Genomic DNA, 24,651 nt, shown 5'->3' with positions numbered 1-24,651 from the left:
CCTGCCTTATCAGATCTACAGCTGTCAGGGCAGCATGCAGTCGATAAGTTGTCTATGATGAGAAGGGCTTATAGGCCGTGATGGCTATTGCCCCTGACAACCACCGCCCGCAACGATAGATGAGACAGATAACTGACATGAGACATATATACTGAGAGAGCGAGAGACAGGCCGGCAGGGCGCTCATGCCCGTTCAGTCGTATCAGATCGTCAGTACAGCATCTCAGTCTGGTGAGTGGAGGCTGCGGCTGACAGATCTCTCTCTCCACCACCTCTGGCACGTCAGAGACAATGATGGGAAAAGAGAGGGAGAGGGAGAGGTGATGATGTATGAGAGCGATAATTGACATGACTGAGAGATAATTTATGAGAGAGGGCAGAAGGGAGGGTTATAGGATCGTTGGGTTCAATATGAGATTGATGCGATGAATGGTTAGAGAGAAAGGGAGCGTGGAAGGAGACAGAAATATTCTTCTCTCTGGTGATAAGTATGTTTCTCTTAATGCCTGAACTAGTGTAGAATTTCTTTATGTCAGCCAACAGGGAGACGGACACCTGGAAAGATGTGCATCTCATTCCCTCCACTCCTATGAAGTTAACTGGTGGCTCAGAGGAGCTTCGTAAGTGCACGACAGCTCTCATAGTGGCATAGCACATTATTATATGTTATTACTGACCTGGAGCTATTCTATCTGACTGCATTCACATGGAAATTGTCACCATTACCCTTCCACAGCAACATTACAGTGTCTATGTAGATTCATTTTGAAGACATGCAGGTTGTAGACTGTTAAAATTTAACAGTGTGGCAGCTTGAAAGAGAAAAATAAGAAGGCGATGCCCTTTCTGGCTTTTAAATAAGCGGCTTGTGAATCTGAACGCTGCTTTGGAAACGCAGTTTGCGATAAACAGTCATGTCAGTCAAACAAGTGATTGAGAGAGGAGAAGAAGGTGACCGGCGACAGACAGAGGGAGAGAAACGTAAGAGACAAAGTGTGAAAGAGAGAGACTGAGTGAGACTTAGAAAGTAAGAGAGTGGGCGAGAAACCGAGAGCAAAAGGACAGACGTGTGAGAGAATGAGACGGAGGGACGGGCGGTCTGATTGCCATTTGGCGTTTGACAGGCGGAGAGAGAGACCCAGCTGGGGTCACGTCGTGATCTATCGAGTTATATCAGCCTGCCGCCTCAGATGGACGGAGAGAGATGCAGACATGAAGAGAAAGAGAAATTAGCATGCTCAACTTTTCTCCTCGTGCAGAAAGAGTTTTTAAAACGTTGATTTTTTTCATCCCACTGCCACAAAATGATGTTTGCAAGGTGAAGGGCCAAAAGACGCGAGTGCCGTGGCCCCAAACGCCGATGGTGGCTGAACCTTCTAGAGGAAACACCGAATACCTGTAAATGTTTTCTGGCATCAAACATAAAAAATATTCAGCAGCTTGATCTCAAAACACGTGCATCACTGTCAGCCTGCAAAACCCATAAAATAACTAATTCCACCAACACACATCTTCAAGTCCAGCTGCAACCCCAAAATTGCACAGGAACATGAATTGGTGCATGTTTCTGAACCAGAACAAAAAGTAACGTCAATCAAGTTTTACTTCATTTTGGATTACATGTGAATTTATTTGTCGTGCTACATGATGTTGTGATTCCTGTTCTAATTTTTTTTTTTTTTAAATAATATTAATGAGGAATAAGAGCAGTGACTGGATCTGGATTTAATCTACCAACCATCATCACCAAACAACACAGACTCGGGCAGACCAGGTCCAGCTTATAACTGACCTAAAAATACTAATACGTGTGTCCCGCCTTAACCGATGGGACATAGGTAACGTCTGCTGGGTTGCGTGAGGCAAATAATAGAAAGACAGAGAGAGACGTAGATGTAGCATCCTACCAGTAGGCAGCGCAGGGTCCATGGTGGGTTTTTCCCAGGAGTTGACTTGTTCCCAAGTAAATCCATTGGTTCCGAGAGACACGCTGTACCCACAGCTGCTGTAAGACTCCTCAAACGTACAGCCACCTGAACAGGAGAGAAAAAGACGCACGCATTTACAAACTTGTGCAAGGACAATTCATCAAGGTGAGGTTGCACCTCAGACATTTCAGCTCATCTACACTAACAGCCATCTGCCCAATGAGGAAGATGAAGAGGAGAATTTGCAAAGAAAGCTCCAAACACATTGTACAGAAATGACACATTTGAGTCCTGATTGACTGTGGTGTTTAATACCAACATATGACCACTGGGGGCAGCAAACAAGCCTGAGCCCCTGTCAGAAATGCAGCAGAGTAAGAGCAGCAAGTTCATGAGTGTAAAGTGCAGCCAAACAAAATGTGGCCTGAGAGGATTAATTGCATCATTTTGTTTTAACTGAAAAGACGGTCAACGACTCCGCCTCCATGCACCAGCTGTTTCATCACGTCCAGCGGGCCTGCACCCTTTCCTGTCACCCCCATGTGTGTGTGTGTGTGGGGATGTGGGTTGAACTCCATATGAGACATCAGCATCAATTCAAACCACCACACAGAGGGGGAAGTACACAATGTGAGTATATGGAATCACTAATGCTGCCCATAAAAAGATGTACTGAAAGTCTTTATAACCTGTTATTCACCATATTTGCGATTAAACTCTACAACCCAGAACATGTTTTAAACCTCACCTTTAATCACTTCAGTAAGGGCTGAATTTCTGAGAAGTTATTTTCTTTTGATTGTTAGCAACATCAATTAAGTTACCAGCATGAAGTGAAAGATCCGGTGTAAGACAGACACTGTTTCTCAGAGAAGAGAGTGTGTGTGTGTGTGTGTGTGTGTGTGGGGGGGGGGGGGGGGGGGGAGAGAGAGAGAGAGGGAGAGAGAGAGAGAGAGAGAGAGAGAGGCAGATGAAGAGGAAGCTCTATGTGTCAACATGATTAAGTCACAGTGTCTCATCGTTATTTCATGGCCCGACTGAGACGTATTTTCCACCACATTAGCCTTCTCTGCTAGCCCAGAGCACTGCGCGAACACACACACACGCATCCACACACACACAACCGCACTTCCCTAATTAGACATATGCTTTGACACACAGCCATTTTAATTTGTTTTGAAGTATTTGAGATGCGGGACCGTCATTGCTTTATTCATGAAATCACTTAATGCTTACTTTTTTATCTGGCTCGTTGTTGCTGTCATCTGCTGACAGCACGTTTGTCAGTTTAGCCCGCACCAAAACAAAAGAGCAAATTCTGGTCTTTTCCACTTCAGCTGGAAGACGTTTGTGGATTACAACCAAAAACCAAAGCCTGAAACCTGACTGCAAAGCCAGTCAGTGCACCTGAGGAACTACGCAATGCTAGAAAACCCAGTGAAGCAGAAGTAATGAAGGCAATTAATATGATTAAACCCTGAACATCAAGGAGAGATCAGCAGCATGACGTGTATCAGTGTAGCATATTAACCCTTGGTGTGTAAACCTGTTCACATCATCAGGTCAAAATTTCATTTCTCAGCTGTATTTCTTATTTAGTTCTAATTAGCGAAGGTTAGCATGTTAAGATGGTGAAAATGGTGAACATTTACCGTCACAGAGTCATAAATAATGTGGCGATCTTCGTATGACACAGTGCAGATGAAACATATAGAAAGGAAGCATCGGTGCCTCAGACTAATTCACCCATAAGTGTGTTTTTGATATTTAAAATTGAGTGAATTTGTCATACTTATTTAGTTTTTAGCCCATTTTCTCCTGAGTAGCATCTCTAACATGGTGTAACGCTGTAAATAAATCACTCTTCTTCTGGAGTCAACCTCCTGTCAGTGTACCATCGAAGACCCTCTGGCCAGACATCCCCACGCTCAACAGTGCTACAGCATATGCAAGAAATTATGGTATAGTTTGATTATGCCTCTTCGAGCAAGACTTGCATCAACTGGGAAACAGATAGTGTCGTATCTGTACTCTGTTTGAAAAACAACCTCCAGCAGCGGCTGAAAACCAGGAAAAACACTGTTTTTCTTACAGATATGAAAATAGCTGTTATAAATTAATCAATACTGAGATAATTAGCCTTTATTGCCCCCTCCATGTTCAGCGATCTCATTAGAAATGAAAAGAAATCAAAGTGATCTCATTAGAACAGAGTTATAAAGGGGGAGGGGGGGCTGAGTGGGATCCAGCATCAATATTCAATATCGGATCTGCAATTTTAAGACCACTATCAGGGGATGAGAGGGAGAAGTGGCTCACAGCGGTAGGCTAGACACTGTGTGTGTGTGTGTGTGTGTGTGTGTGTCAATGTCCCCGATCTAGTTTTGAAAATCAGTACAACACCTCCCTTCCCTGCGTCTCATTGACGCAAACACACAAACATAATTACACACACATGTTCTGTGTCAGAAAATTTGCATAATTAAAACATAATATTCTACACTTCTACTCTGGTCTGAGGTGTGTGTGTGTGTGTGTGTGTGTGTGTGTGTGTGTGTGTGTGTGTGTGTGTGATGGAGAGAGAGGCTGAGCGTGGTGTAAACAGAAAGAGTGTTTGAGTTGTAGGGGTTTGTGCATATGTTACAATGTAATGTGTGTGTGTGTGTGTGTGTGTGTGTGTGTGTGTGTGCATGTGTGTGTGTGCATTAGTGTGATACCAAAACAAGCAGAACCCCTTCATCTCTGCTAATTAACATTCCTGTAGCCAATACGATAAAATATTGATATGATGACTAGAGCACGCCTACACACACGCACGCACGCACGCACGCACACACACACACACACAGAAAGAGAACGACCACCCACGTGATCGTCATCGAAATGGCGCCATGCTTCTCTTCATACTACGTAAAAAGTTAAGTTAAAACAAAACTCGTCCCTCTTATGGTTTAAATTCTGAAGCATTTGTCGTGTCGTTTCCTCTGTTGTCGAACATGTTTGTATCCAGCTGCTACGAAACACTAATTTGACGACTTGACGACTTTGACGAAAAGGTTGTTTTCCTATGACGTCACATCACTCTTTCTATGTGACACGAACTGCCGACGGAGGGCAGGAAGTGATTTTCTGCACAGAAACACATAAGATGCTGATGTTTTGTGAGCCTCCATCTCGTCCGCTGCTGTTTCCGCTCCATCTGTATCTAACATGTGGAGTCAGCTCGGCTGGTGTGTTGCTGCTGTTCTGACCTCCAGTGTGGGAAGAGCCAGCTCAGATTGCATGGACGTAGCAGTCTGCAGCTAAGTAGCTTCTCAAATGGTAAAGGTGTTTTCACACCAGCACCCGTCTCTGCGAGTAATTGCTGTGTTTCAGACCAACTTGAAGTAAATCCCATAACTGATAAATAACAGCTTCCTGTTACTGCTCCTGTATCATCCCCTGACATCACATCCCTTTTCAGTCAGAGTGTGGGGAATGTTGTTGGACTGAAGGTGAATGTGAATGAAATGTTATATTAAAATACAAAGAGAAATGACAGCACTGGTCTTCATTCAAACAACCTCAATATGATGACAAAGATGTCTTTGTTTCTGTTACACTCCTAACTTTAATCAGTAGTTTTAGTTGCCTCGTTAGCAGATTGAAAAGCTCTCATTTTACTTTCAGTTAGATGTAAAAACGGGTTTTCAAATAACAAAAGGAACAAAGGCAGAGGCAGAGAAAAAGGGATCTGTGGCCGTTGCAATGGTGATTTATCTGGTCGAGAGAGCCTCACTTCTCGTTCGAATATAAAAATTGAATGGCCACCTGAAGCTGTTCCAGTCCCCATAGACCCCCATATTAAAATGCCCAACTTGACAGTAAAAACAAACATGTTTCCAGCCTGGTACAAAAAAGTTTGCTCTCTTTAACTAATGTCCTCGTTCATGACTGCTGTACAGCTCGCTCCTTTGAATAACATTAAGGCTTGAAGTTACTCATAACTCAGGACATGGCCGCTTTGAGTGACAGCTTGCTGCTCGGTCTCAGCAACCAGGCTTCATTCAGCCCGCCTCAGCTCCACCCACGCTCCACCTCTTTGTCACCTCTTCGCTGCTAAGATTGCGGCAGCCAAAGTCACTGAGCTTCATAATGGCTCGTCAGAAACCTGTGGGTGGCGTCATGGAGACTGCGTCCATGTTTTACTCAGTCTATGACTACATGAGGGTGACGCTCCTCTATGGGGCATATAGGCTGCAATAAAGAACAGAATAGATTATTTATGAGACAGAGTTTAGAGAATATTATAGATCCAACGCTGAGAGAAAAAGGCACATTTATAAATCCACCTGCGACTTCAGCACCACGGACAGCACCATGGATTCATCAATACGCAGCTCAGTGAGGCTGCTGATGGTTCAGAGTCACGATCGAGTCTTTCACAAACCTCAGTCAGATAGAGGATCGATGAGCCAGGCAGACCAGATTAACATATTCAACTGAACAAGCCCTCTGCTCCTGCACTCTGGGTGGGGAAGGGGACGGCAGGTTAACAAGGGGAATGCATGTTGGTCACCTTGCGGCCCCTCATCCGTCCTCAAGTGGCTGGCAGGCTTGTACCAGCACAAAGACTGAATGCAGCCCTCTGGAAACAGGCTTTTCTGGACAGCTTTGAGTGGCTGGGATTCATTTTTCACCTTGAACTTGCCAAATAGAATAATTCATCAAAAACAGGGAGAGAAAGGAGCCAAAATCTGATTGTTGATGGTCCGCTGCCAATTAAATATTTCATCTATGTTCGAGTTTATTGAACATTTCTCCTCCTTTCCTGCTGCTCTGTGAATCAAACCTGTGATTCCAGAAACACAAACGCCTCTCCAGGCATTCAGTCAGTGCGCTGCCTCAAACTTATTTTTCAATTGAGTCTTTCCAAGTCTCCCCTTAATAGTCCCAATGACAGTTTTCTTCCTAATTTAGCTTTTCTCATTTAAAACAGCGGCGGTTATTGTCGACAAATTAATAGCCGACAGAGAAATTACAAGGACATCTCCTTGTTGTTGTCGCTGCAGTTGCGATGTAATTTGTTTTGCTGTCAGAGAAACATTTTCGCCAAACTTAATAAGCAGAATGGCAATTACTTTTCACTGAACGTTAATGGCTTCTGTGTGTGTGTGTGTTTGTGTGTGTGTGTGTGTGTGTGTGTGTGCGCAGGGTGGCACAATCAGGCTCATTTCAAAAGGTAAAAGCACTCTGTTGAAACACAACACGAATAGCTTTTTGAGGATGAAATTCACTTTTCATCCATTTTCACCGATGGTGATTCAGTGTTTGTGTGTGGTGAAGTGTGTGTGTGTATGTGTGTGTGTGTGTGTGTGTGTGTGTTGGCCTCTTTAACTGATAACAACTGTAGAATCACTTCTTTTCTTTCGATGTGTTTTAAGTCACTGTTCGCCTTTTTGTCAGACGATATCTCACATGATAATAATTGGAATTAGCCCATTTGCTTGTTTGAAATGTGTTGTGATCATGCATACAGCGCATTAGAATCACATTAAAAGATGATTTACAGTCTGCTGATGTAGAATGAGACAAAATCCCTTAACTAACGCAGCTATTTGTTGTAAGTGTAAAGCGCTTGTTGGGCATTCATGCATTCAGAGCTGCTTCTTCTGCTTCAGCTCACATCTGGTGCATTTAGACATGCGTTGAGACGACATGGATCAGACTTACTCTATATCACTGTAATACACACAAACACAGTGACATTATGCAACAACCTGGCTTTCATCCACAAACACTCACATACTTGCAGCAACAGCAAAGTGAACACACACAAGAGCAGCAGAGCAACTCATGCCCTGAATATACCCACTTACACACACAGACACATCCTCCAATGATAACACTTATTTAAGCAGAAACCTCCGTCTTTCTCATGTTAAGATTTCCACTCCCTCGAGGCGCCAATAGCAGCCATTAGAGCCTTTCATGTCAGCCAAAGCTAACACAGTGCGACAGGACCCACAGAGTCACAAACCAGAGGGAGGCACCCCGAGGCGAATGGCTCTAAAGAGTCTGTTTACTGCTCACTTAGATAACATCTACTGATCCTGAGTGTGACTGCGTGTTCAAGTGTGTGTGAGAACAAACTGAGGACACGCTGCTCTGCGCTCGTGTGTGTGCAGAGCTGAACGCTTTCTATGTCAGAGATGGAAAGTAACCAAATGCACTCAGTGAATGTCGCTCGAGTATTTCATTTCGTGCTACTTCTACACTTCAGAGGGGAATGTGCGGCGTACTTCACTGCAGTTCATATTTTACATGCAAAACTCAACAACGCATCTTGTTTGATGAGCAGATGGTTCATTAAAATACCCAACAGCATGTACATTAATGACATTAACGATAACAATACATCAGAACAGCTGATATTATCCATAAAGCTGTTTATGATAACAACATTACTGATGTTGAGTAACAAGAAGATGTAACTTTATTGATCCCATGACAGGGAAATTATGCTGTTACAGAGAGCAGTAAAAGCATGAATAAAGACGGAGACTATAAGAAATAAGAATCAGTAGGAACCATATATACTGTATATGTGTATTATATACAAAGAAGTATATGAAAACAAAGTTGCCTTTAGAAGGATGGCTCAGTTAAGGATAATAGTCCTCTCAATATCGCCCCAAATACATGAATATTGGACAATATTTAGTAATTAATTATCTTTTAAACTCTAATCGGTATCAGTCACGCTTCAAATTTCCAGGATCCAGGCTCCAATTTTTTACATATTACATTTGTTTTGCAATTTTCCTGATAATTTATTACTTTTTTTTACATTTTTGAGTCTATTTTTAATTGATTTATTCTTTAAGTTTCTGTTCTCATTCTGGTATCACTAAGGTGTGTGCGTGCCGAGTGTGTATTTTGTTTGTGTGTGTTCCTGTCTTGTCTCTTAGTTAACTCAGATTAAATCCACTGTCAGACAACATGCCAAGATCCTTAAATATTCCCATTAAGTCATTTAAAACCATAAACCAACATATGCCATCTGCCCCCTTGTACCCCTCAAGCACACACATACGCACACTTGCATGCACATACACACACATGCGCACGCACACACACACATGGACACACCCACCCCGAGGCACACAAACTCACTGGCTAAATACTAAATGCCATTACTGCCACCCCAATAAGCCTGGATAATAAGAGAAAGCAGATGGAGGTTTGTTAGTGTTAAACACAGCTGGGGCAGATGTGTTTGAGGTGTGTGTGTGTGTGTGTGTGTGTGTGTGTGTGTGTGTGTGTTTAAAAGAGCGTGGTGTGTCGGGTGAAGTCGTCCTTTGATCTGGAGGAAAAAGCCAAAATGGTGAGGTGAGAGATTTGTGTGTGCAGACGAAAGGAGGTGAGAGGACAAACAGATGAATGCAGAAAGCGTCTGCAGGTGCTTTCATAAAAACTTGACATGATATAAAATGAGGAGAATCCAGAGGGGTCAGAGGTCGTGTGACTGCCAATGAGTGGAGGAGCCTCAAGGTCAGACCGGTCTTTGACAAAGAACGGAAAGAAACGAGACTGAATGAAGGAAAGAAGCGCTGGATGTGGCCTCAGGTTTGAATTCTGCCCAGACATGACGTCCAGATGTGTGTGTGCATTTGTGTCTTCTGAAACTCTTCACGGAGGTTTGTGCAGTTTGCATGAGAGCGGCAGGACAGTGAATGATAAACAAGCAGGAAAGGAAACCAGAAGGAGCGAGGCGGAGGGCTGCTGTGCCGGTGTTAGGACAAAAGGTGCAAACACTTAAACGCCAACAGATGTCAGCGGTGCTCAGGACTTCAGCGATGTCGCCTGCTGAATGTTTCATCTGCCTCTGAGTAACAAGGATGGACGGCTTCCTGTTGAGATGGTTCAGGCAGCTACGGTTGGTGCTGCAGAGAAGATATCTGCAAGATTATCGGCTGATAAATGAGCGAGTGAGCAAGTGGGTGGCTGTGAAGGAGTGAAAGAGTGAGTGAAAAAGCACGTACATGAGTGAGTGAGTGAACGAGTGGATAAATGAGCAACATGCGAGTGACTGAAGGAGTCATTGAAAGAGTGAGCGACAGTGAATGAGTGAGTGAGTGAGTGAGCAAGCGAGTGGACGAATGAGCAACATGCGAGTGGATGAGCGAGTGACTGAAGGACTCAGTGAAAGAGTGAACGAGAGACTGAGTGAATGATTGTGTGAGTGAGTGAGTGAATGAGTGACCAACACATTGAGAGTGAGTGAATGAGTGAGTGAGTCAGTGTTCCCTTTTATCTCCTTCTTTCAGTTTCAGTGTGTGAGTGCATGTGCGTATGTGTGTATGTGTGCTAGTGTGTGTATGTGTGTGTGCATGTGCAAGTGTGTGCGTGTGTGTGTGTGTGTGTGTGTGTGTGTGTGTTAAAGTCTTAAAGGGGTGGAAGTGTTTTCCTGAAAGGTCTATTGTGGCTTTAATTATCTGCTACATGAATCAATAGGGGACCTGCCTTGTAACCTTTAGTTCTGCATGAAAGAACACAGAAAACAACGTCACTTTCATTGCCTGTCTCTCACTCTCTCTCACTCTCCCTCACACACACACACACACACACAGACACACTTCAAGCATCACAACCACAAACAATAGATGAACAACACACCGTCACACAAAAACACACATGGTTGTACGTATGTCTGTACTCAATTGAATCAATTGGTTCAGACAGAGGGGTGACTACAAGGGGAAAAAAGAGATTGGAATGCATAGAACACGAACACACACACACACACACACACACACACACACACACACACACACACACACCCCTTCTGTTTGAAATGACTGGTTGCAGCAAACAGTCGTAGTAAATTAGAGGAGAAAGAGTTGACAGAGCAGACAAAGAAAGGAGTACTTCACATTACACACACACACACACACACACACACACACACACACACACACACACACACACACACACACTGCTGATCCGGTTTGTGTGCTCCCTCAAGCTGCTGTAATTCTATTCCGCTTCCCAAAACACACTTCACCTCACCCAAGTCTCACACGCACACAGAGGAACAAGCACTGGAGCACATCCTGCAGGTACAAATCACAGGTATGAAAATCAAGTTTAGGGCATCTGGCCTTTGACTTTGATCCAGACCAGCCGAGTCCGGCCTCGGTCTAATGTAGTTTGACCACAGCGGAGCGAGGCCTGTTTACTGGGACGCAGGCCAGCTGACTGGCCCAAGAGCTGAACTGCAGTCTAATCTGGTTAGACGTCGAAGAAGTCTGGTCCTGTTTTATGTGTAGTTCAAACTAGAAGGACAATCAGGACACCCCTGTTATCCCTGTCTTTTTAAAGGGAGGGCTCAGGTCTTTAGAGGTGGGGCTGTATGAGGTACCTGCCTTTTCCTTTGGCACTACATTTTCTCAGCCATATAACTTCCATATTCCTACGCACGGCGCACGCTGAATTATGCCATAGATCAGCTGTTTGGGTCAGAGTTTCAGCGGTTTATTGAAAGAGACGACAAACACAAGAAAATAAAAATGAGTGATCATGACAGCAACAATGAAACGCTGTTTACTGTGGAGAGCGGAGGACAGCTTTATGAACAGAAGAAGAAGCTCTGCAGATGGAGGGTGAACACACAGAGAGGAAACAGCTCTGGAAGCTGCAGCTCTTTACTGCTTGTTTGTTAAGTCGCTTCATTTATTTGGAGCGCCACATGACCTGATGGTTGAGTCTATCTGGCTTATCTCAGGATCGTCTGGACCAGTGCATGGAGTGCTGTTTATAGCAGCGCTAAAATATAGTGCCAAAGGATGTCATTTCATCGTGTGTCATCACGTGTGGTTCCAAGGAACCTTTTTCAGGAGAACTTTCTGTCAGTCCAGGAACTGTCAGGCGGAGTCTGCGGTGCTGAACGTCACTGATTGGTCGAACACAAGCCTCAAAAGTGCGACAGGTGCACTCACTGGCAGCGGCTAGTGTTCACTTTAGGACTGGTATTTCTCGAGCATTACAATATCTGCTTAAGATCAACGCATGCAAACTTCTAAAAAAATACATATTTGTCATCACGGATGAGTCAGCTGATGTGATCCAGCCTGACTCCACGACCCTGCTCGTGACCTGGGTTTGATCCAGGTCTGGCTCTTCACATCTGCCTCACTCCGACAGCAGAACTCTCATGAACGTGACTTTTCAGAAGGCGACTCATTAAAATAAAGGATCGGAAACGTTCTCTGATCTGAACTGCGCTCAGCCTCTCGTGTCACACAGGGGGAGGCGGTTCGACTCTCAGAACACTCCAAACTTTTCTGAAAGTGTCACAGATGGTCTGAGTCACAACATGACTCACCAAGGACACACACGCGCACACACGCACACACGTTTTTGTGAAGTTTCTGATGAGGTCCTGTCACTATTAGCATGCTAATCCTACTCAGGATTACACTGCTGTCAGAGCAGAGAGCTCTGCATTAATAACCTGTTTCACCTCCTCTCCTCTCCCTTACACTACATCGTCTATCTCTCTCTCTCTCTCTCACACACACACACACACACACACACACACACACACACACACTTCTATTCTCTCTGAGTGTCCCTAAAAAAATTCACAGATCTCAGATTTTTTTCTTTTTTGTCAGATTTATAGAGTCTGTGTTGTTCAGTCATATTTTAATCAAAAAGGGCTCCATTTGGCAAAACTGTCAAAAAAGAAGCCAAATTAAAACACACACACTTGCGCACACTCTCTATCACACACACACAAACTTAAATTACAGTGAAAGCAGCTGAAAACTCACTCAGTCTAAAATTGCATGTTTTGTTTGGCTCTCTGTGCCTCTCTGTAACACAAAATTAGACAAAATTAGATGAGCAGCACACACATATGTGTCTTAGACACACACACACACACACACACACACACACACAGAGGAGGTTTAATTTCAATACTCTCATTAACACAGAGCAGCTTCGGGTCCCACACAGAATTTGAAAGAGAAAGAGAGAGAAAAGCAGCAGTGTGACAGCAGATACCACCGCTGCCACAAAGAATTTACAACTCCATAATACTTAACATCATCATAATCATCACCACCGCCACAAATCAACCAAACAGTCACGATCGTGATGTAGGACAGGTTGCAACATAATGAGCCCGTCGCAACAGGTCGGCTTGTTCGAGCCGTTCAAGTACATCTTGACCTCATTATGGGCTGTCCCAGCTGCTACGGCAGTTTTCAGACATTTAATTTTATCATAACCGTAAATAGGACGCACTTGCAGTTGGAGGTTTAGATTAATGATTAAAGAACAACAGGAAAGGGAGCAGACGTACAGACACGCTTTTACATTCAACGCCTCCTCTGAACGTGGCATTATTGACCAAACAGACTGTGCTGGAGTCAGTGTTAGCAGGAACCCTCGTCATCAGTTCAGCTTCATCTGAGACTGCTCGTTACTGTTCCTCCAACTTTAACATAAACACCATTTTAAGCTCTGCACGAAAACCAATTCTTAACCCTGAAAGAGCTCAATGAAGAAGTGAGCGCCAGCCAAGGTCTGGCACTTGAATTACGCTCAGAGTCAATGTGTCTCTGAGTCAATCAAACACTGCATTCATGCGCCGAGGACAGCAGGACGTAAAAACCTCACGTGTGAAGTCACTGCTGACTGAGTGACGGCTGCGTACTGACGGACTGTCTGCTGTAGTTTGGTGCCAGACAGATAAAAAATGTCAGTAAACACACGTTCACTACCAGGATCTCTGCGACTTGCCGTGTTAATTAACATTTCCTCGTTATGTTAATTGAAAACATCACTCTGTTTCTCTCAACACGTGAGCGTTAGTTGTCTATAAATGCATCTTGCAGGAGACACAGCCGAACTCACACACACTCTCCCACACACACTCTCTCTGGTGCTCATTAGGAGAGGTAGCGGGTCCAGACCTCCTCCTAGCAGAACTACAGGGGTGACCAACTCCCTCCCCGTCCTCCTCTCTTCTTGCACTCCTCTCAGCTTCACTCCCTCTGCTCCTCTTTCACCTCTGCCCGTCTCTTTTTTTCCTCTGTATTCTCTTTTGATCCTCCTCTTTTTTTTGCCTTTACTCACCACTTCACTGGCTTTCTGTGTGATCCCTCCCTCCTCTGTTTCATCATTCTTCTGTCTTTTCGCCTGCCTCGTTCACCCCTGCCCTCACCCTTTCTTCTCCCTCTCCCTCCTCACCTCATCCCTTTCTTCCCTCTAGCAACCTCTCCTGCTTGTTTCATCTCTATACTTTTCTTATCCTTGCCTCTCTTTTCTCTCTGCTGTGTTTTACTTCAGCTCTCAGATTAATATGAGTTAACGTGTCTTGCCAAAGAATAAAAAGGATAAAAGAAGAGAAGCTCAAACTTTTCTTTCTCACATGTAAACGATCTTTCATTCTCGTCTTGGCTTTTCATTTCTCTTCCCTCCTCGTTCTGTGTCTCATGTCTCTGTGTTTCGGTCTTTTTCTGCTTCACTAATCTTTCATGTTTCCAGTTATTCGGTCCAACATCTGATGTATCTAGATCCCATCGCGGGGGAGGTCTGTCCTTTTTCAACACAAGAGGGAAAAGCCTCTGCAGAGTGTCACAGATTGGGCTGTTTACAAAGGGATGTGTGCCGTGATCCAAGGCCAGGATTCTCATGGGAGCAACTGTTTGACCCAAATACAGCTAACAAAGAGCTGCCAGTCAGGTGACCCTCAGTCAGTGTTGGCCGGACTGCTTGTAGCCTCCTTTCGGGGTCGAACTGATCATAATATGACGTGCAGGTGGTCTGCTTCTTTATAGGTGTCTGTTTTATTGTTTAATGATGTAGATGCATGAGGTGGAACACTCTCAGCCTTCCTCCCTTCACGTCTTCTTCTCTCTCTCTCTCTCTCTCACCTCTTCCCCTGTATTTCTCACATCTTCGTCACCCACAACACTTTTTTTTTTTACCTCTTTCTCTCTCCCTCTCTCTTCTCAGAAAGCTGAAAGGAGGCGCAATTGACCTTGCTGTCTACTTGAACATCAAGACCAATGACCTACTCCCTCTTTCTCAAGTTCTCTTTCAACTCAGCTAGAAAACAACTTTTGTCCTTTTTTCCCATCCACTCGTGTGTCTGTCTTCAGCTCTAAAAATCAGGCCATTACTGCATCATGTCCATTTTAATATGTTTGCCTACCTCTCTCTTATTGAGCTGTAAGCTCAGCCAATCAATGGGCATTTATAATTCAGTGGTTTTACATGTCACACTGAGAGAGAGGAAGAGAGAAGCAAAATAAGGGAGGAAAACTCTGAGATGAAGACCAGTCCAAGGTTGTGAAGCTGTGAGTGTGTGTGTACAGTGCAGTGTGTTGAGAATTAATCTTTCTGCACACACACACACACACAAACACACACACTGCCACTGTGTGGAACCATTAGTGGTTTTTAGAAGTGCAGTCAGGCAGAGGTGAGGGTTAGGCCACATGCACACAAGCTGGCTAGATTTATTTCCTTTTGGCCTTCACCATACACCCAAATATTACACATGTAGAAATATGCACAAATGAAAACATGAAAAAGCTAAATTTCTTCAACTTGATCACTCATCTTGAATGCTAATCTCACAGACCGGCTCCTGATTTGTATTTCCCCGATAAGCCGTTGAGAGAAAATCAATGCTCATTTGTGACAGTTTGAGGAGTACAGGTAGTTATGTGCTTAATTGAATAAGATGAATTAATAAGAAAGGGTGTGACACAGACCCGAGGAATGCATTTAAGGGTTCATGCGCCTGTGTGCATGCAGCCTTAGCCCCAAGATGTGTTTGAGAGTGTGTGTGTGTGTGTGTGTGTGTCGGCCATGTGCAGTGTTTCCAAGCATCTGCATCTGTGTAAACACTCACAGACACACATGGGAATAAGCTCAAGTTGTGCTTCTTTATTACCCGCTGAATTCCCAGAGCTGAAGAAGAATGGTGTGTTTTTGACTGCCAACACCACTGCTCTGTGTGTGTGTGTGTGTGTGTGTGTGTGTGTGTGTGTGTGTGTGTGTCACGTACGTACACTTTTTACAGCCTTCAGCGCATGTTTCTCCCACAGTAATCGAGTAGCAGTGAAAGTGCAGGATATGCATTCTACGGTAGCTAATCATCTTGTACTGACAAATTTTATGAGTTTAAGGCTTTTTACAGTGCTGGAGGACTTCCATCAGAAGCATCCATCAATTCACAGCAGCTCAGGATAGAAGAGGACTTATTTTGTTTTATTGGAATTATTTACTGAACATTAAGGCGAGAAATGATGACAAAAAGAGAGGTGTGGGGGGGGGGGGGGGGGGGGAGCTGAGCTAATCAGCCAATTTATCAACTTCCCATCTGAGAATCTGAAAATAACAGCACCAGATCTGACATTTTAACATCTCCAAATTATCAGCTCATTTAGAAACATTCATATATTATTATCGTCCTGGAGGCAGCTGCTCCACCTCGGCCTGCCACATGAGCAGGCTTCTATGAATGCAGCTGGCCTTAAAGGAGTGTGAAAACAGCTACCTATATGCACACAAAAAGACTTACATACGCATAATGAAGTCAATAGTTAGAAGTTTTCAGAATAACACTCAACACACACACACAAGGCCACACACTCACTCATGTCCTGCTAACACACTACACAGCTACTCTACATAATTTTCCCTAGAGCAAAAGCCAGTTTAATCCCTGTAAATATTCATATCAGGAATGTGTAGGTTGAAGTGGCCCTACACTCTGCACCTCGAGCAGGCTTAATACTTGATTTAAATCATCTTGAACGCTAAAAGCTCCTCTCAGCTTTGCTTTAGGTCGCGAACACAGCAGACCATTTGGCCTATACTTCATTTTTTTTTTTGAAGTAACTAACATATTTGCAGATGGAGGTTATTTACTGTAGGTGCTCTTTAGCTCAGTTGGCACTTATTCTCCAATTCTACTCTTATCTGATGACACATTCTGACCAGTTTTGGTGAGGGTGATTTCCACAGCTGCCGCTACACGTAAGCGTCCATATGATGCATTCTGGCTGCACGTTGGCCTTTCCTCATTTCCATAAAGTAGAGGTCAAGTCTACTTTATGCAAATAGTGGGCGCCCAGTCTGAACAGCTGTCTTTAGAGGCTCACAAATGTTGAAAACCAACTTTTGAACTGCGCGATGATGATTCACAATATGCATGCCCTTTTGTCCACCTTGAATATTTTCAGAAACTTTTCATGTAGCGCGTTTTTTCTCCCCCCTCCAGTTATTTCAAGAGAGGCCGCAAGCAGCAGGTATTACAGAGTCGTGCCTTCCCCTGTGTGTCACTACCTCTCAAAGCGACTATAAACAGATACTGTTTGCAGGTCATGCTCGTGGGCACTGCAGCATAATGTGTAACTATTCATCCGCAAACTAGTTGCTGTGAAAGACCTTATTATGCTAGCTGCTAACACACTTGTTAACAGGTGAACAGATGTTTACACTTTGAGGGTTTATTCATTTACAGTCCAACAAGAGAAAATATTGAGTATATGCAGTTTGATCAAACATGGCTTACTGGCTCTCCACCCATCAGAGGAGTTAACAGTGTTCGGTGTCAGTTATCCACGCACAGTGAGATCAAACATACAGTGGCTATGCTGCAGTTCTAGCAGTAGTAATGGTAGTAAAGGTGGTTAACACTCGAATTCTACGCAGTATCCATCAGTAACACGTGACAATGTGAGTATTGTCCAGTGTTTCAGGTGCTAACCGAGAGTTTAACTGGTTTAATCCCAGCCTACTCTTTCATCAATAAAAGATTAGCTCCACACACACACACACACACACACACACACACACACACACACACACACATACATACATTGATCTCAGTAAACCATTCACTGCCACACACACACACGCATGCACACACACTTATTGATTACCTATCTCGCTCTCTCTCCCTTCAAAGTGGACCAAAACAGTTATAGACAAAATTTATGCTTTCTCCCGCCGTGATAAAGATGGATCTCTGTTAGAAAATTTATTGGTGGAATGAGCCAAGCATCCTCTTTTCAAGCTGTGTGTGTATGTGTGTGTGTGTGTGTGTGTGTGTTACAGACAGCCACAAAACCTGTGCAAACAGGCCGACCAAGAGGCAATCAGCAAACACAAAAACTACAACATGGACACGAACAAAAGATGCAAAGTACAACATGTGTGTATAAGTACATTTAACTGGCATTACCTGTGCAGTCATTTGTGTGTGTGTGTGTGTGTGTGTGTGTGTGTGTGTGTGTGTCTGTGTGCACCTGCACATGTGTGCATTCATTTGTTTGAATGTCATTGTGTGTGCTGTTTTTGTGTGAGTTTGTACCACCTGAGGTCATATTGTTGAAACCAGGTCAGCCTTTCACCCCGACCGGAGAGCAAGGACAGGCGTACCCAAAGGCTCCGGTGTATGTGTGTGTGAGTGTGTGTGTGTGTGTGTGTGTGTGTGTGTGCGTGTGTGTGTGCTTATACGTGTTTGTGTTTTTATAGCTTTGGACAGGTGCATAACCCTCCAACACACATCTACACCGCCCTGATTACAAATGTGTGTGTGTGGCTGTGTCTTTGTGTGCATGCCTCTGCTTGTGTGTGTGTGTGTGTGTGTGTGTGTGTGTGTGTCCTCCCCAGAGCCTGCCATTGGCCTATTTCAGACTGAAATATTAAACTGTAATGTATTTTTACCCCCTCTGACTCCAGCTAACCTGTCAGTGACCTTGTCCAACAAAACAACCTGCACCTAAAGGACATTTCACATCGTACCCACACACACGAGGTCTCTACAGGACATGAAATGGATGAAATGTTTCTCCTTTTCACACAAAACTGAATGTGTTTCCATGTAAAGTTTATCAATCTCCTTGAGACTACATTAGGTGAGTCGAATGAATGAACGCTCCTTTAATTTCACCCCTTTTCAGAAAGACATCAGTTACCGGTGTGTTACAAAAAAATAACATCTTACATCACAGTGGTTAAGGACTGCTTACATTTCGGAACAAAACAGTTGAAGTTAGCTATAAGAAATACAAGACAAGATGGGGCCATAATATCGACTAGTATATGTGTGAGTGTGTGTGTGCATTCATCTGTAATGCAGGCCAGTGGCCAGAATGAAGACTGTGATTAATGAGCCTCCCAGTCCGAGATGCTCATCACTTGCAGCCACAAACTCCAAACAAGACCCAAGTGTGTGTGACCTTACTTGTTAGTTAAAGCACTTGGACATGTCTTCTCTCTTCTCCTCTTTCTGGACAGACTGTTGGAGGGACGTAAAAAAATAGAGAGAACATTTCGTAGGCGGGTGTGTGTGTCCATGTCCTTTTCAATGTGTGGGTGATACCGAACTGCAGCTAGCTCACATTTTGTGCAAGTGTTTCTGTGTGTGTGTGGTGTGTGTGTGTCTGGCAGTTGTGGGGTTGGACAGAGGGGGAGGTTCCAAAATGATTGACAGCTGGTCTGGACCAGGGTGGTCGAGTGGAACGGAGCTTCAACACAGCCCAGCAGCCACGGACTCACACACACACTCACATGCACACAGAAAAACACTCAAAACAGGCTTAAACACATGAGCACAGAATCGCTTTCTCTCCCATACAAAGACACACACACACACACACACACACCACAGGGACCTCTCTTCACCTCAACTTGTCTCCCTCTGACAGATTTCAACAGCGGTCAACACGCACACATACACACACATACATACAGAGCACACAAACACACCACACTGAACTCTTGACAGATACATCCTCCCACTCTCCTCCCTGTCACAGTGGTGGCTGCCTCACTACCAATGCATGGACACACACACACACACACACACACACACACACACACACACACACACACACACACACTCACACACACACACTCACACACACACACACACACACACACACACACACACACACACACACACACAGGTCAACGGTTCGTGCTACAGAAACACCTCAGCTTGTAAAAGCCAGGGGATACGTCCGCTCTCTCCTCAAACTCTGTCCATTTGTCTCTTCCCCTGCTCTCTCTCTCTCCTGCTGTTCATTCAGCTGCACAAAAACTGGCCTCACCTCAGAAATTCAAGAATTTCCTCAGCTCCTCTAGTCCAGAGGTTTGGACCAAACTAGGTGTTAATTTCCACAATCCCACATTATCTGATGTATTAACGACGTGCAGCTTTCTCGTCATGTAAAGTGTTGAATTTACAGTAAGTTTGGTGACTTTGAGTGTGGCTACATAGGAGATCCTGTTTTGCGTGGTGGGTGAGAAAAAGATGCAATGTTGTTGTGATGTTGAGGAAAAAATGGACGCCCACAGTGGACGTGTGTTGCTTCGTTTACTTCATTTGGTGTCTGCATATTTTTGTCCTAAATTTTGGGCTGCATGCGGATGGTCCTTGTGGACCCTTGCAGATCTTTGTGGACACGCCGAAGCAGAAACTAGAAGTTGTACCTTTGAGGCGTCTTTGAATAAGACGCTGAATGCTTGCTTGCTGTCCTCTCATTTTACTGTCATATTACTTTGAAGTGTGTCTTCCATCACAAACTCTGCTCTCATTTTCACATGAAAAGAAGAAAACAAAAGTATAACAAAACATGTCTTCAACCGGGAAACATTTTCCCATAGACAGCCATTAGAAAAGACACACGACAGAAAATAAACTATCAGGCTACGACCTTTCGAACCAACGAGAAAATATTCATTAGAGCAGGAGAAGCAAAGTGGAAGCAAACTAGGCAGAGAATAAACTTTTCTGGCACATGCCCTGGGATGTTACGTGCAAACGAGTAGGCGGTCATGCTGCAATTCCACATTCATTTCTCCTAATACATAAACGCCTGACACTAAGTCAGGTCAGACTCCTCTACAGGTCTCAGTATTTACATTCACTTTCCTGGCCTGAAGCAGCCTGGCAAGCAGTTCAGAGGCCAAATTGCTGCAAAAATCACAAACTAACACTCCTCCTCCACATAATCTATTCTTACTTTCTTTGGTTGTATATGATTTTAGCGAATCCTTCAACAATCATATTTTTCCATCATTTCAGTTCATCTCATTGAGTCTTGTGGGACTATTGACCTTGTGGCTTGTAGCAGCTCTCACAGCTGATGTATTTGTTGCTCATATCATGTTCACTTTGCTGAATGTATTCATCTGCAGCATCATCTATCCAATTTCCCAACAGGGAGCGTTCAAGTTTCATGTTATCTAATGGAATTTAAAGCGACGACTGACCCTGCTGGGCTAAACCCAACAAAATTTAGATCACAGACACCCAAACATGTGCATGCCACACTTTTAGATCTCCCAGATCTAAGCCAACATGGGTGGCTTAAAAAAAAAAAAAAGCCTTCAAATACTTTGCACAAGGCTGATTTTGATTAGATTCTGCTCGTTTTGGAACAAGGCAAAAGAAGAAGAAGACACTTTTCAATCGAATGGAAAAACATCAAATGAATGAAAAACAAAATGACCTCGTTTCAATCTGCAATTTTAAAGTCCACACTTCTGCTGCACCACTGAAAGTTGGGTTTGTCTCTGGGTACAAGAAGAAAAAAGGATAAAAGATTTTTTTTTTTTTTTAAAGGGAGAAGTGGGCAGCTGTAATTTGATTGGAATGCTAATCAAAGGCAGCATTCTCCGCCGTTCGTAAACCAGAGAAGAAACCAAAGTCTTCAGAAGCTTTTGAAAAGTAGCACTTCTTTTGAGTCTCAGAAAGGGGGTAGGAGGACGACGAAGACGGTATTCAATACACCACCCCCACATGCAAACAGACACACAGCTTGCCATCAAAGGGCTAAGTGGAAGTGTGGCAGAATCTGAGGTGCAATTAAGCCGTGCAAATTTAATTATGCTCACCAATTAACTAATTAAGATGATTTAATACTTGAATGTGGAAAACTAGGCTTCCACCTCTCTGAAAACAAATTGTATATTTTAGTGAGGGTGGAAAAAAAGCCCCTGAATTGCTTCTAGCACACACACACACACACACACACACACACACACAAACAAACACACATACATTCACAAACACACACGCAAATACAAATCTCCACTTCCAATTTTAGAGCCTTGAGGTCACTGAATTGGAATAAGGATGGAGATCAGTGCATGTATATGTCGTGTGTGTGTGTGTGTGTGTGTGTGTGTGTGTGTGTGATCGGGTTTTAGCCTCATTAAACTATCACCTCCCAAGGCTACAGACTTGCGTGGCCTCCTTCTAGCAGCTGTTTTCACAGTCATTAACTACTTAGCATCCAACCATGCTAACATGCTAACAAGATGGTGTCGAAAGCATTTTGTCTTGCTAACATCTGTGTTTTCCCTCTCATTTAGCTTTAAGTTCCTTTTGGCTCTGAAGTACTCGACGGTGCTTTATTCTTTATGGGAACACGATTAGCTTCCACAGAGTGAGTCATCCTGAGGTCCTTATTTACACGGCAACATATAATACAAATTTTAGTTGCATTGAACCAGAAAGACCAAAAGCGCAAAGACAAAGAGATACCGAACCAGCTATAATACCATCGTGTCTTAAAGAAAATGTTGAACCATGAATGAATGAATGTAAATGTGTGACAGATTTCACCCATTTGAAAGCAATAAAATATCAAATTATTCAGGTCGTGAATCTTCCAAAACTTTGTTGGGGAGATTTGAAGAGCCCAGCTGATCAGCTGATGATTGAATCAGTGGAGGAAAAAACTGACATCTGTCAATCATCATCCTCATAAGCAATGTTCATGGCCCACTCGGCTCTTAACGAGCAGCCCTTAAGGTCACCTTCGAGTGACAGTTTCATTAACTTGGTTATTGTTCACGGGGGGGTCGCTGCTTCCACTGGTCCAGTTCTGTAACGTCTGTCATGATCAGCACTGTTCCCTCCTCTGGTGAGCCGTTTGGTTTAATGAGCACTCTGCTGTCCACGTCGGCCGGCTCTTCGTCCGTGTCCTCAGAGCTTGTCTGGCAGCGGCTGCGTTTTTCTTGCTCAGGTGTTTGTTGATACAGACGTTGGTGCCTCTCAGCTTTCTGTCCTGCCTGAGCGCAGCGTTTTTCTGCTTTCTGCTCACAAAGCGGATTACAGTCGAAGGCTTCTCGCTCTTGTTGTTTTGAGGGAGGATGAAATGCCTCAGTTTCATTTCTGTCCATGGGTGTTCCCTTGCTCTCAAAGACAGCAATGAACTGTTGCTCGAGGGAGTCCAGATCTGGCTCCGTGGGCTGTCCACCGCCGTGGCCCTCCTGTGAGAACCAGGCCTGATCTCCGAGCCTCTGACAGTCAGGGCGTTCATGTGGGAACATTGCTTCAGGTCTCTCAGCCCTCCCGTTGGCCGGTTCTTTCATCCTTTTCAGCATGTTGTCTTTGCAGAGCCTAGATTTATCCATCAGGTCCAGGATCAGTGTCTGTTTATTTTACAGGATATTTGAGGTTTTCTGCATCACCGTAACATTATCATTCATCAATTGTCAGCTTTGTTTTTTGTTTCATTTTTTAGCATCATGCTCACATGCTAGCTAAATCCTTAAACATTTAGTAAAGCAGTAATAATGAAAACACTGCGTGAAAATATGAATACAATAACGTAAGAAAACTCTGGATGAATGAACCAATTAAACATTTCAGGTGTTGGTTTAGGAGACAGCCGTAGGTTGTCAAATATTGGCAGAAAATTCTTAACAAAATCCCTGTTCATACTTTGCACTAAAACGGTAAAAGCTCTGAAAAAGCTGTGACTCCATCAGTTCTGTTGTGTTTTCATTTTGGTTTGTTTGTCTGTTTGCCAGCAAAGTTAAATAGTGAATAGCTGGAATACAACGACTCCACATCGCCATCCAAGATCATTCATGAATGGATGGTATAATTATATTCTTACACCCAAGCTTGAGTTTTGGACATATATTCAGACATTACAGTGGTTTGGCTTGCAGATTCAAGTGATTGGACTATTGGCCTTGATGGAGGTTTCTGCTTTGAGTTCCCTTCTAGGTGGGAATGCACTGAGATCAAATCACTCAACCCAAATTTGGTGGTAACTTAAAGGCCTGCATTTAAGGTCAGCAAGGGTCCAAAATTTTGGATCCAATCCATAATGGACCAGTGGGAAATACCCAAAGCTAATGTGAATGAATGGATTTTCTTGGGGAGACAGACCAGAAAGGGACCCCAATCCAGTGAAGGGAGACCCAAAGATAATTAGACCTCACTGTAAATGAGGGAAATCTGATCTGAGCTGAAAAATAAAAAATACTGGCAATTCACGTGTATGTATTTTGGTATTTGACGTATTGGTGTCTGGATTTATGGCAGCTGAATAAAACCTGCACCCAATCAAAATGAACAGAATTTGGACGCAGCCTGACCTCAAGTCTCCACTGTGAAAGCAGATGATTCCTGAACACCTCGTCAGTTTTTATGGTGGCTGCGGTACAACAAATGCCCCCACCACGGCTCGATTTCCAACCCTGCTTCTTACTTACAGCGTGTCGCTGTGCCTTTGCTGAGCTGAGTGGAGACACCAAACAAAACAACGGTTGAAGATGTTTTCTTTTTCCCACATGTCTTCTCCTCACGGCCGCTGCATTCAGAGGACAATTAACATGACCGACACTCTGCTTAACAGCATCACTTTCAAGTGGTTTTCTGTTCAGTGAACTGACATGCCTC

General features: G+C 43.9%; 1 protein-coding gene across 9 annotated transcripts in view; it reads right to left on the bottom strand.

Annotated features, from left to right (window-relative positions):
- Positions 1-24,651, bottom strand: part of ptprt (protein tyrosine phosphatase receptor type T) — a 301,057-nt gene that overhangs the window by 252,699 nt on the left and 23,707 nt on the right. For all 9 annotated transcript variants that reach the window (XM_076744867.1, XM_076744795.1, XM_076744804.1 and 6 more), the window contains exon 2: positions 1,908-2,033. In XM_076744867.1, the coding sequence (XP_076600982.1) occupies positions 1,908-2,033 (126 nt within the window). The remainder of the gene's footprint in view (positions 1-1,907; positions 2,034-24,651) is intronic.

The sequence above is a fragment of the Chaetodon auriga genome, chromosome 2 (assembly GCF_051107435.1).
Source record: "Chaetodon auriga isolate fChaAug3 chromosome 2, fChaAug3.hap1, whole genome shotgun sequence".
Lineage (NCBI taxonomy): Eukaryota > Metazoa > Chordata > Actinopteri > Chaetodontiformes > Chaetodontidae > Chaetodon > Chaetodon auriga.
Note: the sequence above shows the minus strand (reverse complement) of the source record. Positions and strands in the feature narration are given on the sequence as shown.